At 38.8% G+C, this 16,069-nt stretch overlaps 1 protein-coding gene across 8 annotated transcripts in view; it reads left to right on the top strand.

The window, feature by feature from the left end:
* ERC1 (ELKS/RAB6-interacting/CAST family member 1) overlaps positions 1-16,069 on the top strand; it is a 266,470-nt gene that overhangs the window by 96,421 nt on the left and 153,980 nt on the right. For 4 of the 8 annotated variants that reach the window (XM_054281942.1, XM_054281940.1, XM_054281945.1 and 1 more), the window contains exons 8-11: positions 5,147-5,284; positions 6,814-6,954; positions 8,031-8,171; positions 11,417-11,452. In XM_054281942.1, coding sequence (XP_054137917.1) covers positions 5,147-5,284; positions 6,814-6,954; positions 8,031-8,171; positions 11,417-11,452 — 456 coding nt within the window. The remainder of the gene's footprint in view (positions 1-5,146; positions 5,285-6,813; positions 6,955-8,030; positions 8,172-11,416; positions 11,453-16,069) is intronic. The other 4 variants (XM_054281949.1, XM_054281944.1, XM_054281943.1 and 1 more) reach the window with 1 other exon arrangement.

Genomic DNA, 16,069 nt, shown 5'->3' with positions numbered 1-16,069 from the left:
TTACTACAGGTACAAAAAAATTAACTGTCTGTACAAGTTAATATTTCTTGAATCAGCACTTCTTCCTTTTCTCAAGTCAACGTGATTGCAAGGTCAAGAATAAGGCATTAATCTTATTAAGTGTCCTTCTAGTGAATTCCTAGATTTTTTTTTTTCTCTGCCTGCAAGTTGCTTCCTTTTGAAGCAGTAGCAAGGTGTCTGTTTGTGAACCATTTATTTATTTGACAATTAAGGTTTTACTTTTAAGTAGACATTACAAACCTAAATTCTTTGTCCTTTCTAAGCTGCATAGCAATGAAGTATTTTATTTGTAAGCTGAACTCTGTAGAATTTTATGCTAATTTCAAAGACTTTGAAATGTTACAAAATCCCACCATTTTAAAGTCAGCAACATCAGGACATTTCCAAAGTGCATAATATTCCAGTGTGATGCTGCAAGGGCAGTAATGTTCCAGGAAAGCATTGGAGTAGAAGAGCAATAAAAAGAAAAGTTTAGTGGGAAGCAAAATAAAAATTAATCCAATGTTCCCTGGAATAGCTTTTAGTATGATAGTTCAAGAACAAGATTCTCTGAATTTAAATTGACAACAATGTGATTATATTCATATAAATTGGTTGGATCTAAAAGTAAAAAAAAAACATACTGAGTGCTGCTGAACTTTGGAAGAAACTCTGATTTGCATTTGCCAAAATCTTTTTGAAAAAAGGGAAATTGTTTGATCTGTCCTGAACTTCAAAACAATTTAAAAATCTCACCCTTGCAAGGAGACATGCTTTGCCTAAAGCTTCACATTGTTGCTAGTCTTGGGAATTTAACCTTTAAAATTAATAGCAGGAATGTTACTTTCAGTGAAATGATTCAGTGAAGTGCTGAGAGTGATATTCACTCATGTGACAGACCTTGTTTCTCACACTTACAGAATCTGTTATTGCTAAATTAAATACACACTTTTGTAGTTCATGCAGGACTGTTATAATGGTTCTTTTTCAGGATTTGCAATAGGAAGACAATTATAATGGTGAGATTTTCAGTGTGACTAAACTGGAGCTTAATCTGAGAAAACTCCCCACTAATATCTGCTTATATACTTCCATTCTGTTCTCCAAAACATTACTTTCAGAAATACAGTAACAATTTTAAATCCAGTAGTACAGCTTTCTTGAACAGTCTCTGAGTAGTTAAGGTGATCTCCCACCAACCTCTTTCCTTTTTCCCCACAGCAGTATTTTTTAAAATATTTTTATGCATTCATATCCATTTTAACTGTTATGTTATCGTTTTGATTTTGTTATGAGCCTGTCTTTTTCAGCTTCTCAAATACTGTGGGACTCCAGCAATTCAAGTATGACTGCAGGCTCTCAAATTTTTATTATTATATTAGTAATTTTACTTTAAAGGGAGTGGCTTGTCCTGACCTAGACAGAACTGTAGCTGTTCTATCCTCACATGCCTGCTTACTTACCTACTCTCCCTTCCAAAAATGCATCTTTCATCCCCATGTTAGTATTCCTGATGTGAAAGAAACATTTCTGCCTGTGGTTGGTGATAATCCATCATCTCCTTGTGGTCATTTGCCCTGGAGCTGAGGAGACCAATAGTGCCTTTACAAAACCAAGGAAGAGCTGTTTGGAAAAGTAACAGCTTATGTGAAGTTGTTGTTTATTTGGGTGGCTGTGCCACAGGAATGGGAGCAGAAACCTTCTGAAACCCCTCTGATTATTGAGATCCTGTTTGCATTGCTGCTCCCCCAGGGGGAAGCTGGGATCAAAAGAGTGGAAGGCTGAAGAGAGCTCTGAGGTGCTTTCCTGCACATCTGTGCTGCACTGCAGGAATACTATCAAGTGTTAAGTTGATTGTGGAAGGGGTTTAATGACCAGTTCACAAACCCACCTCATTTATTCAGAAATCAGTGATAGAATAGAAATTGGTTTTGAAGAGTTCAATTTCCTCATGCCCTAGGGCATGGCAGGAGGGTGGACACTGTCTCCATGGAAGAATTTCTTGGCTGAAGCATGATCCACAGTATCTAGTAACCTCTAACTAGAGGAATCTGCAAATCCAGTGGCCTTGATGGATGTTTAACTAGATGTGTTTCCTTTGAATCCCTGGGCTATTTTTATTTTGCATCTGCATGGGCTTTTCACTGAGTCTGTATTTGCAGGAAGTAAAATGCTTCCTTGCCTTTGGAGCAGAATGCCAGAGGAAGCTTCTCTTGCCCCTACTCTGTGCTTCAGGGCTCAAAGGCAAAATAACTAGTTCCACACAACTAAGAATAAATCACCCAAGTTGAAACATGATAGTGCCTGACAACTGGTAATGTTGGAAAAAATATTCCACTAAATCATTATTGATGGGAAAATCGGTGTGCAGAGCAGATGATGCCCGTGTAGCCTTGTGTACCTTTACACTGAGGATAATGTTGGTAACTTAGCCATAGAATCCTGGCTTTACCCTGAAAAATAAGTAAATATGGCAAGAAAAAAATATTCTTAATAATTAAAAATAGTATATACTATTCATTTTTATTTTTTGGGATTTTTAGAAATATGATGCAGTTTATATATATATATATATAGGGAATATATAAGGAATATATATCCTTAGATTTTTGGAACATATCTGAGGAGGTTTATCAATCCTTGTGCCTCTCTGTGTACTACAGGGCTTGGAGATTCCAGTAATGTTTATTTCATCTTATCTTGGGTAGCAAAAAGACCCTGTTCTGGTTACCTGTTTCATTTTCATCAGTTATTTGAGAATTTGTAATTTGTTCAGAATTGCTGCTTTTTTTTATTTTTTTCTTTTTTTGTTAGGAATGCATTGTCTATTCTTTTTGGAAGGATTCTCAAACTACTTGCAAGGACATAAGAGCAAATTTCTTCATTAATTAACTATATGGACAGAGTGGAGACTATTTGCTTTCTTCTTCAGATTATATAATTGTGGAGAGCCTCTACTTATTATTTGTTATAGTACTGCACATTTAGGAGAAAAATGGAATAAAGGCAATTTATTGTTGAGTGTGCTTTCATAGGGAAATTTTGTATCTATTATTACAAAAATATCTCAGTTTTGACCTATAATGCCAATTGCAATTTTCTGTAGTGTAAGGGCCAGGTCCTTCAGCTGCCTGACCCTGCAAAAGGCACAGCTGGAGCTACAGTGGGATTTTTAGGCAGTGCCTAGATATGACTGGGAATATTTTGGAATACCTGCTGTTCCCTCAGTGATAACAAACCCCACCATTCATTGCTCCAGATTGAAAAATTTGCATGTAGCCTGAAGGAATCGATAGATTCACACTTCTTGCACATCACATTTTTGGTTTGGGGGTTTAATACCAGAGGGTGCAACTGCAGTGGGGAGGTGCAGAAGACATAGATAGTGCTGTCACCTTACTCTGGCCACAGCAAACTGTGCCATTGAAACATGAAAATGCACACTGGGCTCGTGCAACCTTGGTAAGCACATTAATGTGTGCTGAAGCAGAATTATTTAGCTGCCCCTTGTATGTGGTTTGCTCCCAGCAGAAAGTCGCTCTGCACTATCCCCTCTTCAGCCAGAGCCTTTGGTGAGTGTTTCTCCTCCAGAAGTAAACAGGAATCTAAGAATAACTCAGCCTCCTTTGTAGTGTATTTTCATGGTTAGCTCTCCAAACAGCCAGCTTGTCTAGACAGCTGATGGCCCTGGGAGCTGCTGCAGGCAAAAGCAGCCACTCCTGGGCATGCTGTTCCCTCTGGGCACCAGAACCTTTCAGAGCTAGGGGGGTTCTTTTTGAAGCTCCAAGTGTGTGCTAATAAGGCATTAAACAACTGAGATGAGTGTATACAAAATGAATTTTCAATTCTTACAGTTATTGCTGACTGCCATGATATGTCTGTGGTTGTGATTTTTTGGTGGCCTTAAATTTTGTTTTGTTGTGTTGTGCCCAAATTCAGTTTTGAGCATAACTTTGAGGTCTAATACTTTTTTTTCTAATGGAAGCAAATGTTGAAGATAAACCAGTCCTCACGTTTTACTGTGTTCCAGATGTAATTTCAATACAGATAGCAAAGGTAGTGGTGCACGCGTCACAGAGCCGTTTGCTCTGTAATCACAGAAACTGTTTTTCCAGGGTTGGGGAGTAAAACCTGAGTATAATTGCTGTATTTCTATTAACCAGTCAGCTTCTAACTGCTGTCCAACAGGTGAAACCAAAGGCTAGTTAATGCTTTAGTTTGTCATTATGAATATGGTGCTAGGTAGCCTTTGGGGTTGTCTGGTTGCAATATTTCTCACAAATGTCTTTGAAAGAGTGTCGTGCTACAAGTGTTCTGGAGTTGGGTACCTCACATGCCACGTGTCATTCATTAGTTTATAATGTGCATTTGCTGATGCAAGAAGAACTTGTCAAACAACACAAGAAAAAAGCAACTGAGAAATCTATGTACACTTTACTCCCTTGTTGATAAATTTGTTTTTGATATGTTATCATGTTAATGTGTCTGTTTCTTTTGATGTGTATATATGCATGAAAGGGGGTTGGCATTAGGTCTTCTGAGTGTATCAAAACATATATTCAGAAGTCCTAAACAGATAAAGTCCTGTACCCACAGAAAACAAGGCTGATACATTTTCCACCCAGGGAATGGCACTTTGTGATACTCCATCACAAAGCAAGCCACCATGTAAGATGAACAAGCAACTTGCCAGTGTAGCAAAAAATATGATGATACCAAAGAAAATACCTAAAATTATACTTCTTCACCTGTTTTTAATAATCAAGTGCCTTTTTTTAGTTTATGTATGCAGTAAGGTTTTTGTCAATTTCTTTCCTCCTTTAATGTGTTTCATTGTTAATGTGTTGATCATCCTTTTATGACACAGTGCCCAACATCCTAAGAAATTTAAAATAATAGCTTTATGCTGTTTTTGTGAATACTGTTCAGACTTGCTTGCTCTGCATTTATTCCTGACTGTTGGAAAGTTTACTGATTCCTTGTTATTATTTGATGGGTTTGATTACCTCATTTGATGTTTTGAGGTAGGATTATAAGAACTGGGCTTCATTTGCTTTAAGAATAATTTTCATCATTTAATATACCCTAAGATGCTTTCGGATGGTTTTCCTTGCTGTTGTCTTAAAATTCATTTGTTGTATTCAAGATCGAGAACCTTCAAGAGCAGCTGCGAGACAAGGAGAAGCAGATGAGCAGCTTAAAGGATCGGGTGAAATCCCTGCAGGCCGACACCACCAACACGGACACTGCCCTGACCACACTGGAAGAGGCGCTGGCAGAAAAGGTGAGTGTGGGGAGCGCCGCGGGTTCCCTGGGGAGATCCGGCTGCTGCTGCCCCATGAGAAGGCGCCGTTCCTGATCCAGTTACCGTTCCTGATCCTGATCCCATTCCTGTGCCAGATCCAGTGCCCAATCCTGTTCCTGATCCCGTGCCACTGCCTGTTCTCGTTCCCGATCCAGTTGCCCAATCCCAATCCAGTTACTGTGCCTGTTCCTCATCCTGTGCCCGTTCTCGATCCTGCTCCGTTTCTGGATCCATTTACCGGATCCTGCCCATTCCTGTTCCCAGTCCCGATCCAGTTCCCAATCCCGTGGCCAGTCCTGATCCAGGTCCCGATCCCGTGCCCAATCCTGATCCAGTTCCCGTGCCTGATCCCATTCCTCATCCCATGCCTTTTCCTGATCCCGTGCCACTGCCCAGTCCCGATCCCGTTCCCCATCCCATGCCTGATCCCAAGCCAGTTCCTGTGCCCAATCCCTGTCCCAATCCCCATCCAATTCCCAATCCCGTTCCCATTTCCAATCCTGTTCCCATTTCCAATCCCGGTCTTGTTCCCCATCCCGTTCCTGTTTCCAATCCCGATCTCGTTCCCCATCCCGTTCCTGTTTCCAATCCCGATCTCGTTCCCCATCCCGTTCCCGTTTCCAATCCCGATCTCGTTCCCCATCCCGTTCCCATTTCCAATCCCGATCTCGTTCCCAATCCCGTTCCTGTTTCCAATCCCGATCTCGTGCCTGTTCCCAATACCCATCTCCATCCCGGTCCCGTGCCGGGTGCGCGTCCATGGCGGAGCGGCCGCGGCGGCCCCGTCCCCGCTAGAGGGCGCTGCAGGACGCGCCGGTGGGGCGGGCACGGCGGCGCTCCTGCTGTGGGACCGCAGCGATGATCCCGAAAATCGGAGTTTTTAATGCTCCGTTTTCGGGAGATAACCGGCTCAGAGACGGATTGTCCCATTCTCTTTTGGTGGCACAACTTCTTGGGATAACTATATATGTTTTTGCATGGTTCCCAGAGGAGCTCCTTTAGGCTATCAGACTCTAAGAACTATGGTTAAACTTTCCCTGAGGTTGGGGAATTTGCTTGCATCCTTTTAGATTCCACGATATCTAAAACTCCACTGATATCTAGTGTACCAAAAAGTTATTTTGTTGCCTTTTCTTACTGGTTATAAATCCCAGTGTCACATAGGCACTACACCCCTTCTTCTCTGAAGAAGCACTGATTTAACTGTACATTTTAGAAAAATAAGATTTAAATAAAAATAAGATTGAAATAAGTTCACAGCACTGTGAACATTCAGATATCCAGACATTCACAGTATTGAATCCAGTATTCACAGTGCTGGTATTTCACAGCAATGATTCCACAGATTTCTCAAGTTCTGTCTTGAGGATCTTTACAACTGCAAAGAAAAGAAAATGGCAATACACTCCTTCTCCTCATTTCAAGTGTATCAGAATTGTTGTGATAGGAACCTCAGAAGCTGGGCTGACTGAGAGGGATTTCCTTCACAGAGTGCTTTCTTTTGTCAGGAAAAGACCATTGAGCGTTTGAAGGAGCAGCGTGACAGAGATGAACGAGAAAAACAGGAAGAGATCGACAACTACAAGAAAGACATTAAGGACCTGAAAGAGAGAGTCAGCATTTTACAAGGAGATCTCACAGAGAAAGAGGTTGACCAGCAGCACGAATCTATTGTGATGGAATTATTTGTTGTCTCTGTTTGTGTTACGTTTGAGTTGAAGGAAACTGTTCCTTTATAGTAATTGTCTTCCAACAAAGCTGATCTGGTACATCACTGGAGAATTTGCAAAGCATCACTGTTTCAGAACCACCTTTTGAGGGATAGCAGCCATCCCCTTGTTTGCAGCAGTTAATCTCGTTAGTGGTGGCTGGTTGCTGGTCAGTGTGGCATTGACTGAGCTGTGCTGACAAACAGGGAGGGCTGGGAACAAGCTTGTCCCTGTCTCAGTGTAGGGAGGAAGGAGCAGAATTGATCAAAGCTATGGGTGCCAAAGCATGAGGATAATGTTTGTTCCTTTATGCAAACAACGCAGCCAGTTCTTTAGACTCTCGAGTATTTTTTTGATTAATTAGGTTGATTGTTGGTAATGAGCCAGTTGGCTAGACAAATTACCTTAATTATATTGGAGAAATATAAATGTTCTCTGTTCCTCTCTTGTGTATTTGCAAACTTTTTTCAAAACTCAAAGTAAAACAACGCAAAAATATGTACCCAGAAAGTACTAAGATTTTGTCTACATGGGAATCAGCCTTTGACAAGGGAAAAAAATAAAACAAACCAAACATAAAAATCATTTAGAAAGAAAGAAGTTAAGATGTCTTTTATAGGAAGGTGGCATGAATCAGTTTCACCCCATGGAAGCTCTATACAGAAATGTTTTCAACTGTCTCAGTAGCTAAATCTTCTAACCACAAGTGATTTTAAACTGTTTTTTCAATAAAATTGTATTTTTTTTTTAACATGGCTATAAGTGGAGCAAAAGTTCCAGTTTACAGAATTGTCCACCTTTAAAAACAATTTTGAAATTAATTTAGACAAGGTTTTATTTTGATACAAAAAGCCTGAATTAATTCAAGCTGTTTTAAGTCAGTGACACAAACAACCTGAAAAACATGTTTTAAATTAGATCCTGATCATAGTGTGAAGGGATAGGAGGAAAATAAAGACAGAAAAGAAACTAGCTATTGCACTTACTTGATAATTATTTCACATCTTTTAATTTAGACATCATTACTGGATCTTAAGGAACATGCTTCATCATTAGCTTCATCAGGACTGAAGAAAGATTCAAGACTCAAGACACTGGAGATTGCATTAGAACAGAAAAAGGAAGAATGTTTGAAGATGGAAACACAATTGAAGAAGGTAATCTTAGTGCATGTTTATGTATGTGTTGTAAGCATACCGTTCTAAACACATTGCCCATGTCCACAAAGAAAACTTGGGGTCTTAAAAGCAGATTCCTTTAATTTCTTTTCAGCAGTAACCATGAAGATGTGGTCCATGCAAATCATATTACAGGCTAAGCCTATCAGAAAGTAACTTTCAGACACTTGTGCTAAATTTTGATTTCACTTACATGCAGTAGCAGTGCAGTTGGCTTTTTTATTTACAGGCACTAAGAGTTTGGGGCTTAGTCTGCTTCAGTGCCGCTTGTAGGAGCAGCTTGTGGTATTAAATTGATGTGACAGCTGAAAAAAATAACAGCTAAACATTTCACATACCAATTATCAATACTTACAGGAGTTAATGTGATAAATTCAGGTGCAAGATGGGCCCTGCCTGGAGGAAAGCAAAAAAACAAATGAAAAGAAGATGCTCCCTGTGAAGTGTGTGATTTTGAGTCATCAGTTCAGACCTGTTTAGAATTCCTGTTGTGTTGGTGTTACTGCACCTGAGAACAGTGTAAATGAAACTCTGTGCATGCATATATAGACCCATGTTTGTCCTGCTTAATTCTGTTTCTGAAGGACCTTTCATTGAATTCTCTGCCATGAATTTCAGGTTCACCCTGTGTTGCTGGTAATGAGTTGACAAATCTACTGTTGCTAAGATTGCCAGAGGTTGTTAGAGCACCTTCTCACCCAATCAATCTACATAAATCATGGTCAGGATGGTTTCAGTTCTACAACAAAAAAACCCCAATTTCTAGCCTACCATTACCTATATGGAGTAACTTCCAATTACTAGAGAAAATATAGTTAACATTCACTTGAATATGTTTTATACCTATAGTAAATTTACATCTTTCCTTAATAACCTTTTTTCCAGCTGTTTCCAATTCTTTAGTGGGTTTTATTGTAGCTTGCACAGAAGCAAAAAATTTATTTTTAAAGGCTTTCACTTTTTAAATGAATTGCAGATATTTATTCAGGCAGTTTGACATTTTCAAGACGAAATAAGAAATAATTATGACAGATAATCCAGCTCCATTTTAAGCTTCTAAAATCTTGTTTTTACACCTCTGCACTGTTACCAGTTGCAAATAATTTTCAAATTGTCATAATTAACCTTAAAACTAATGGCTACATAAGAGCATTCAGTATAAAACTAACTTAGAGGTTCATTCTGTTGAGGTTTATTACATTATCTTAGTGCAGATTTGCATGAGACACATGCAGGAAGGAAGCTCTCCTGTAGCTCCTTGGGAGTAAATGACTAAAAGCTTTTTTTTTTGGGTTCTTCCCTCACAGTTTGAATGGAGATGTGTCTAACATCAGTCTTGCTTCCCTTGCTTCCTATTGCCAGTGAGCACTTTGAGTACTTCCAGTCAGATCTATGAGCCCCAGAAGTTAAGAAGCTGGCAGAAGGGGCTGATCTGGACTACTGTTAAGCCATTAAATAAAAAAAGACTTTGTAGTCCTTGCAAAAATATCTTGCTAACCTGCAAAGAGTGAGCCTTAGAGAAATAATGAACCATGCAAGCTTCCCTTTCTTCTGTAAAAGGGAATTAACTTTACACTAAACAAAAATATTAACCAAGCAGAGTGCAAGGGTGCTGAAAAGTTGTTGGTAATTTATTTTAGTTCCATGTACTCTCCAGTGTCTCCCTTGAAGTACCCACTTCTTGTTGCTTTTCCTCTTTTCACTAATAAGTGTTTTATATTGATCTTTGGCTTAGCAACTGAAACTGCAGTGTTTTTCATATTGGAGGGGTTTTTTTCAAATAATAATACCATGGTTATGCAAATTTGTGTGCTTAATGTTCTAATTATTCTATATTCACTGCTTCTGTGCTCACTTGTCATCCTGCTGCCAGCAGGAGATGCAGTGGGAGATTCTAAAGGTTGAAAGCAGCTCATAAATCCCTGTTGAGTTTACATGGTGTCCTGTCTTCATTTTGGCTCAGATGGAATCATTAGAGGCAAATAACACACAGGAGGTTCTCCCCCTTTTTTTTTCTGTGAAGTGCTGTTATGCTGTGTGGTGCTTTTTCTTTTCTTTAGGAAAATCTTTGTCCAAACTACTATTTTAATGTATTATTTTTATAATGAAAAAGTTTTCCTTTAGTTGTTGCTCTTCAGGATACTCTCTTCTCAGCATTTTCTGTCTTGTCTTTCCCAGCCAGTATAATTTGTTTCATTTTGTTTTTTCTGATCTGGGAGACACCAACTTATATTAGAAGTTTTTTCCAGGAAAGATGAGTGGATTTTTGTCCATCTTAATTTCCAGTGCATAGTTTTTCTCCCTATAGATATACTCCTTATTTTTAGGGAGGAAAGTCAAAACCATTTAATAAACTTCCCCTTGCTGCAGTTCTAGGAACTTTTCACCAGAAAAAGTTAGCAGTGATTCCCTGCCAGGAAAATACCTCTACCTTCAACAGGCTTACTCAGAGGTTGTTTTTTGGGGTTTTTTTTCTGCTGTGGTGTTCTTTCTTCAAATTCAGCAGGATAGTATCTTTCAAAAAACAGGAAAAAAAGACTTAATGAAGTGTTGATCCAAATTCTGTCTTTCCCAAGAGTTAGCCTGGCTAGTCTAATACAGACTCTGCTGCTTTTTATTTTGTGAACATGGATTTTCTCCCACAGCTGAAAATATTACTGATAATATTGATAGATAAGGCTGGTTTTTCTTCTCAACTGATAAATTTTTTTTCAAGAAGGGACAATAAATGATGCATTCCACATAGAAAGAAAAAGGCTGCCAGGGAAATCAGGATTTCTTGTTACAATAAAAGCAAAAAGGAAAATTGTGTTCAGCATTCAGATAGTGTCAGTTACTGAATTAGTTTTCTAAACCATTCAGCTGACTTGGAATTGATAGAAAGGAAGCACTAGGAATTAAAGTCCTTCTTAGTCTGTGGAACTCATCTGTAAACCCAAACAAAGAACTGCATCAAATATGTGGGGGCTGGACAAATCTGTTAAACTGAAAAATTCAGGATAAAACTTGGGAGTTGCATGAGGGTAACTCTCCATGTTTCTCATGTTCCAGAAGCTGGTTAGTAATGCATGCTAAAACCACTAATTAAGACTCTGTCGTCTTGGTAAATTAATGTTGCAGTTATTATTTTAAATTCTTTTCTTGTTACATCTTTTCTTTTTCTCTCTCACACTGTTCCTATCCCAAATTTTCTCCATCTTTTCCTGTCTTCTTTCTCCCTTTAGCACCCTGAAGTTTTATTGAGTCATCCATCCAAGCTAGTAAGTTCCCTGGCAATCTGAGGGGCTGTTGCCAGCACATTTAATTTTTCGTGTTGCATGTGTATTCACCTGTGCTTTTATAGTTGGGCCAACCCAGAGTGTATTGGTAAATTCCTTTAGTATAGTGGGTATGGATACAAACAAAAAGCAGTGGGATGTCAGACCAGTCATGTTCCAAAAAGCTCTCTGAGATGTTTTCACTGTTTGACTGCCTTGGCCTAACTGCATTTTTGTTTGGACAGCTTAATATCGTGTCTTGTGTTTTGTTTCCCTTTGCTGCTGGTGCTTGAAGTGTCCTGTAGCTTTTCTGTCATCTCCATTGTCTGTGCATTTTCAGAGCAAGAAGGTGGAATTTCCATGCGAATCAAGCTTCTTGTGTGAAAGCGTTCTGTAACACTGGGCACAGCAGCACAGTAGAAATAACAACTGAGTTGCAGCAGCTGAAAGATTGCTTCAAATCTTGTGTAACCATTCAGCTCACTGGTACTATGTCAGTTTAATTTTGGATCCTATTTCCAGCCTCCTGTTTGATGTCAAAGAGCACTCCTGTCAAGGAGTGTTTGTGTAATAATATCTTGACACTGTAAATTACGTAATCCAAGGTGGTTTTCATCAGAGGTTTCTTTTGTGGCTCTGTGCATAAAAAATGGTGTTACAGAACTTTTCTGATACCTGTGTTACTCTTGGCAATGTTCAGGGTAAATGGAGTTGTCTATCCTGACAATCGTTGTCTGAGAGTCAGAAAATTTCTGGGGCTCACAATTGTTCCATTTTTGTGGCATCCCATATCAGAAATTCTTCAAACCTGGCTAAATAGTGTCAATAAGGAGTTGAGAAAATGAGATGTAATGCAAAAAGAGTGTACTTGGTGCAAATAGGTAGAAGAATTCATGTCAGGAGAGCATATTCTCTACAAAATCTTTAATAGCGTGCAAACTTTTTGAGACTCATTACTCTGAAGTCAGAACACAGAAGATACTGGAGCAAACTGTGTATTTTATCCTCCAGTATGATAAAGCAAACACACAGGATAAGGTACAAGAGGCTTTGTGAAGGCCAGGCTGGATGGGGTTTTAAACAACCTGGTCTAGTGGGAGGTGTCCCTGCCCACAGCAGGGAGGTTGGAATGAGATGGTCTGTAAGGATCCTTCCAACCCAAACCATCCTACAATTCTGCAGTGGCTTGTAATGTTCCATTCTGATTACCTCAGCATCATCTCATGTTGTGGAAAGTTGGAGAGATTTTTCTCCCTGATATTCTTACAGTTAAAAAAAATTTATCTTACCTATTCTACCCCTCCCAGAAAAACTTATTAAGATAGCACTCATTTTGAAAAACTAAATATTCAAAATTCAGGAAATGGCCAATGTCACACTGTGTGGTCTTTCTCATTTTTCCTTGTGAGGTAATTTGTATAGCATTTCATAACTAAATTATTGTCTGCTAGAGTCTTGCTGTTTTCAATATTGCATGGCAAATGCTCCAAGAGTGAGCCAGATATACATGAGAGATGATAATCATCCAGAAAAATAAGCTGGTAAAGTGCTTTTTTAATAGCAGCAAAGCATTGAGTGAATAAGGCAGGATACATTTCCATTTTGCTTTTTCCCCTGCACAACAGGTTTAATAATGCATCTTCATTTCCCACAGGTGGTGTTAAGGAGTGATTAGTTGTGATTAGCATGACAGAAAGTGTCGTGGTGGGGGAGACAGAAACACAACAGGACACCAGGGTTTCATGGAGCAGGGAGAGTTTTTTGGTACCCACAGCTCTTTATGTGGGCTATTCCAAAGACTCCACATCCAAATTTGGTTGGCTATGATTGGTTACCACCCAGCTCACCTGGCCAGTAGATACCTGCTCCATGTTCATGGTAGGGATTGCTCTCTGTAGCCAAACCCCTCCTCCTCTTCTGAGGCATACAGACCATCTGTGTGCTGTCATAAGAAAGAAAATTGGGGAATTATTTCTTTTAATGTCATGTTGCAGACAAGAATAAGCAGCTTATAGAGCCATACATTGAATATCCAAAAAGTGGTACTAAATGTCTGTTCATTACTTGTGTCCTGATTTTGTAAAGCAGTGGTCAGGTGAGTAAGGGCCAGATCAGAGGAGGCAGGTGGGGGGTTTAAAATGCATTCACAAAGAGAAATGTCCTGTGGGCATTTCCCTCCTGGCTTTGCCCACTCTGTGCTGGGTTGAATCCAAAGAGAGCAAATGGTTTATGTTTAATGACATCCCTGGCAATTTGAATCACTGAAGAAATCAATTTTTTAAGTAATGGAAATTGCCTCTCTTGAGGTGTCTTCCTGTCTTTATGATTCTTCATAAAGAAAATAATTTCTTTATGAATCAATTCCAACTAAACGCTTGCTTATTCGGAGTCAAAAATTTGCAGATCCATTAACAGAGACCAACCATGTAGAGATGGTTAAAAGACAGCAAATAACTCTCTGTGACAGACTCAAGTTTACAGTACATAGTATATCACAGAATTTCCTGAGCCTTTTACTTCCATTACTGCCTTTTCAAAAAGCTTTTTTACAGTTTGGGGTGTGTAGAGCCTTGGAACTAAAGGAGGAAAAGGCCTGATGGTTTTTTAAATTTACAATTCTGTTAAAACTAATAAAGGCATGATAGAAGACAACACAAATGTTTTATCAGTTGAATTTCTGCCTTTAGTACAGAAGATGGGTCAAGTGTTTGTCTTTTGCAGTAAATAATCATAATGTACTTTTGTATTTGTGCGTGCATTTACTATTTTTAGGCGACATGAGGCTCCCTTGGAGGTAGGAGAGTGGATTAAAATGGGATTTCAGGTTCTTGGGAACTTTTACTTCAGGGCCAAAAGTTCTTGGCAACACTTGTATGTGAAATGTTAAACTGAATTTACTGTCTCAATTCATAGGTAAAAGTAGAAAGTGTTTGCTGTGAGTTATTTGCTGTTTGATTTAGTTAATATTTTAGGAATATTGATTTGGAGTCTTGGTCATAATGTTTGGAATTTTTATTTACATTTTAGAACCTTTAAATTAGGTCTGTGCTATTGTTATGTTCCCTGTCTCTGGCACACTTGAAGATGTGTGAGATTATCTTACCTCTTAAAAAAGAGGTTTTTGGCACGAGAAATATCAACTTGGAAAATTATTTTCAATGTGTTTTGTCTTCCACTCCTCTCCATCTGTAAATATTGGTTATTTCTCTGAAACATTGGTCATCTTTGTTTTAGCTGTAGAAGTTGGCTTTGTCAGCTGATTTTCTGTGGAAGCAAGAGAAGTTGGAGTACATTTATTTTGTTGAGGAACAATCACTCTTTCTTATGTTCTATAGGTACCTGAAGCAGTCACCCCATCACTTACCACTTTCCAGATGGGAAATGAGAGCAGGGAAGCAGAAAGCTGTTAAACCACCTCTTCCTTTATAGTCCCTCTTAAAAACTGGGAGAACATAGCCAGAGTAGTAAACTTAAACTATTCTCAGCCCTGAGCCACTTAGAATTTGAAACTGAATTCACACTGGCAAAGATTAATACTGATCAGATGAGCTTTGCTAATAAAAGCAGAGCTTAACAGGGTGCTGCTTTCCAGCTGAAATGTGACTGTTTCTTATGCATCAGTGCAGAATGAAATGTGTGAGCTTGGCTGTACTCTTTAATTCACCTGTTTGATACCACACAGGAGCACAGAGAGCTAATGCCAGGGTCAGGGGTAACAACTGAAGGGTTTAAATAGCCTCTAATCAGGTAAACTCAATGATCTGCAGAGATGAGAAAGTGCAGTGTTCCCTTCACCCTCAGCAGGCTGCTTTCTACATTTATTTAATTTTTGTCATACTTCTTTTATGCACTATCACATTTGTTTGTAATTACATTAAAACCACAGATTTACAAATTCTGTATCAGGCAGAGATGGAATTCAAACGTATGAAATCAGGAGAAACTATTCATGCGTTTGTCACTTTAGATGTTGATTCTGCTTCAAAAATGAAATTACTGCTTATTTTGGAATTTCTCTGCACCTTTGATGGGCGGGGCAAATTGTATATGTATTTTTTTTACTGTGAATGTAAGAATTCATTATTTGTGTTTTGCTTTTTGGTTAAAGGAAAAAACCCCAAGATTAATTATTTTGCACAGGGAAGGTAGCCAATTTCATCCGTTCCAGATCTTGATGTGAGTTTGTGGGAAAGCTCTGAATGCATTGGTTTTCTCTCTTATACAATAAATGAAACCAGTAGGATTTTAGAGACAGTCATGAAACACGTATTTTGTACAAAACCCACAAAATGGACCAAAGTCACTCAGTAACTCACAGTGCAGGAAGTGGTCTCCAGTTTACAGCATATCACATAACATTCTCTTTGTGTTAGGTGAAAGTATCCATACTTATGTGCATTATATACAAATAACATGGGTTACATGTCTTAACCAATAATTTATGTCCTGTAAATAGCCCTTTGGTTCTATAAGAACCAGACACACTGACTTGTTGGCTAATTCTCTAGAAAAGAAAATTTATTTCCTCTTCTCAGTAGTGTCTCTTGGGTTGTTGCGGAGATGCTTTTATTAGCAGAGTGAAATAAATCAGGACTGTTCTGACAGTCAAATTGCATTAGG

This window comes from Melozone crissalis, unplaced genomic scaffold (assembly GCF_028551555.1).
Source record: "Melozone crissalis strain CALT ecotype California unplaced genomic scaffold, PUWL_Pcris_2 ptg000033l_1, whole genome shotgun sequence".
Lineage (NCBI taxonomy): Eukaryota > Metazoa > Chordata > Aves > Passeriformes > Passerellidae > Melozone > Melozone crissalis.
Note: the sequence above shows the minus strand (reverse complement) of the source record. Positions and strands in the feature narration are given on the sequence as shown.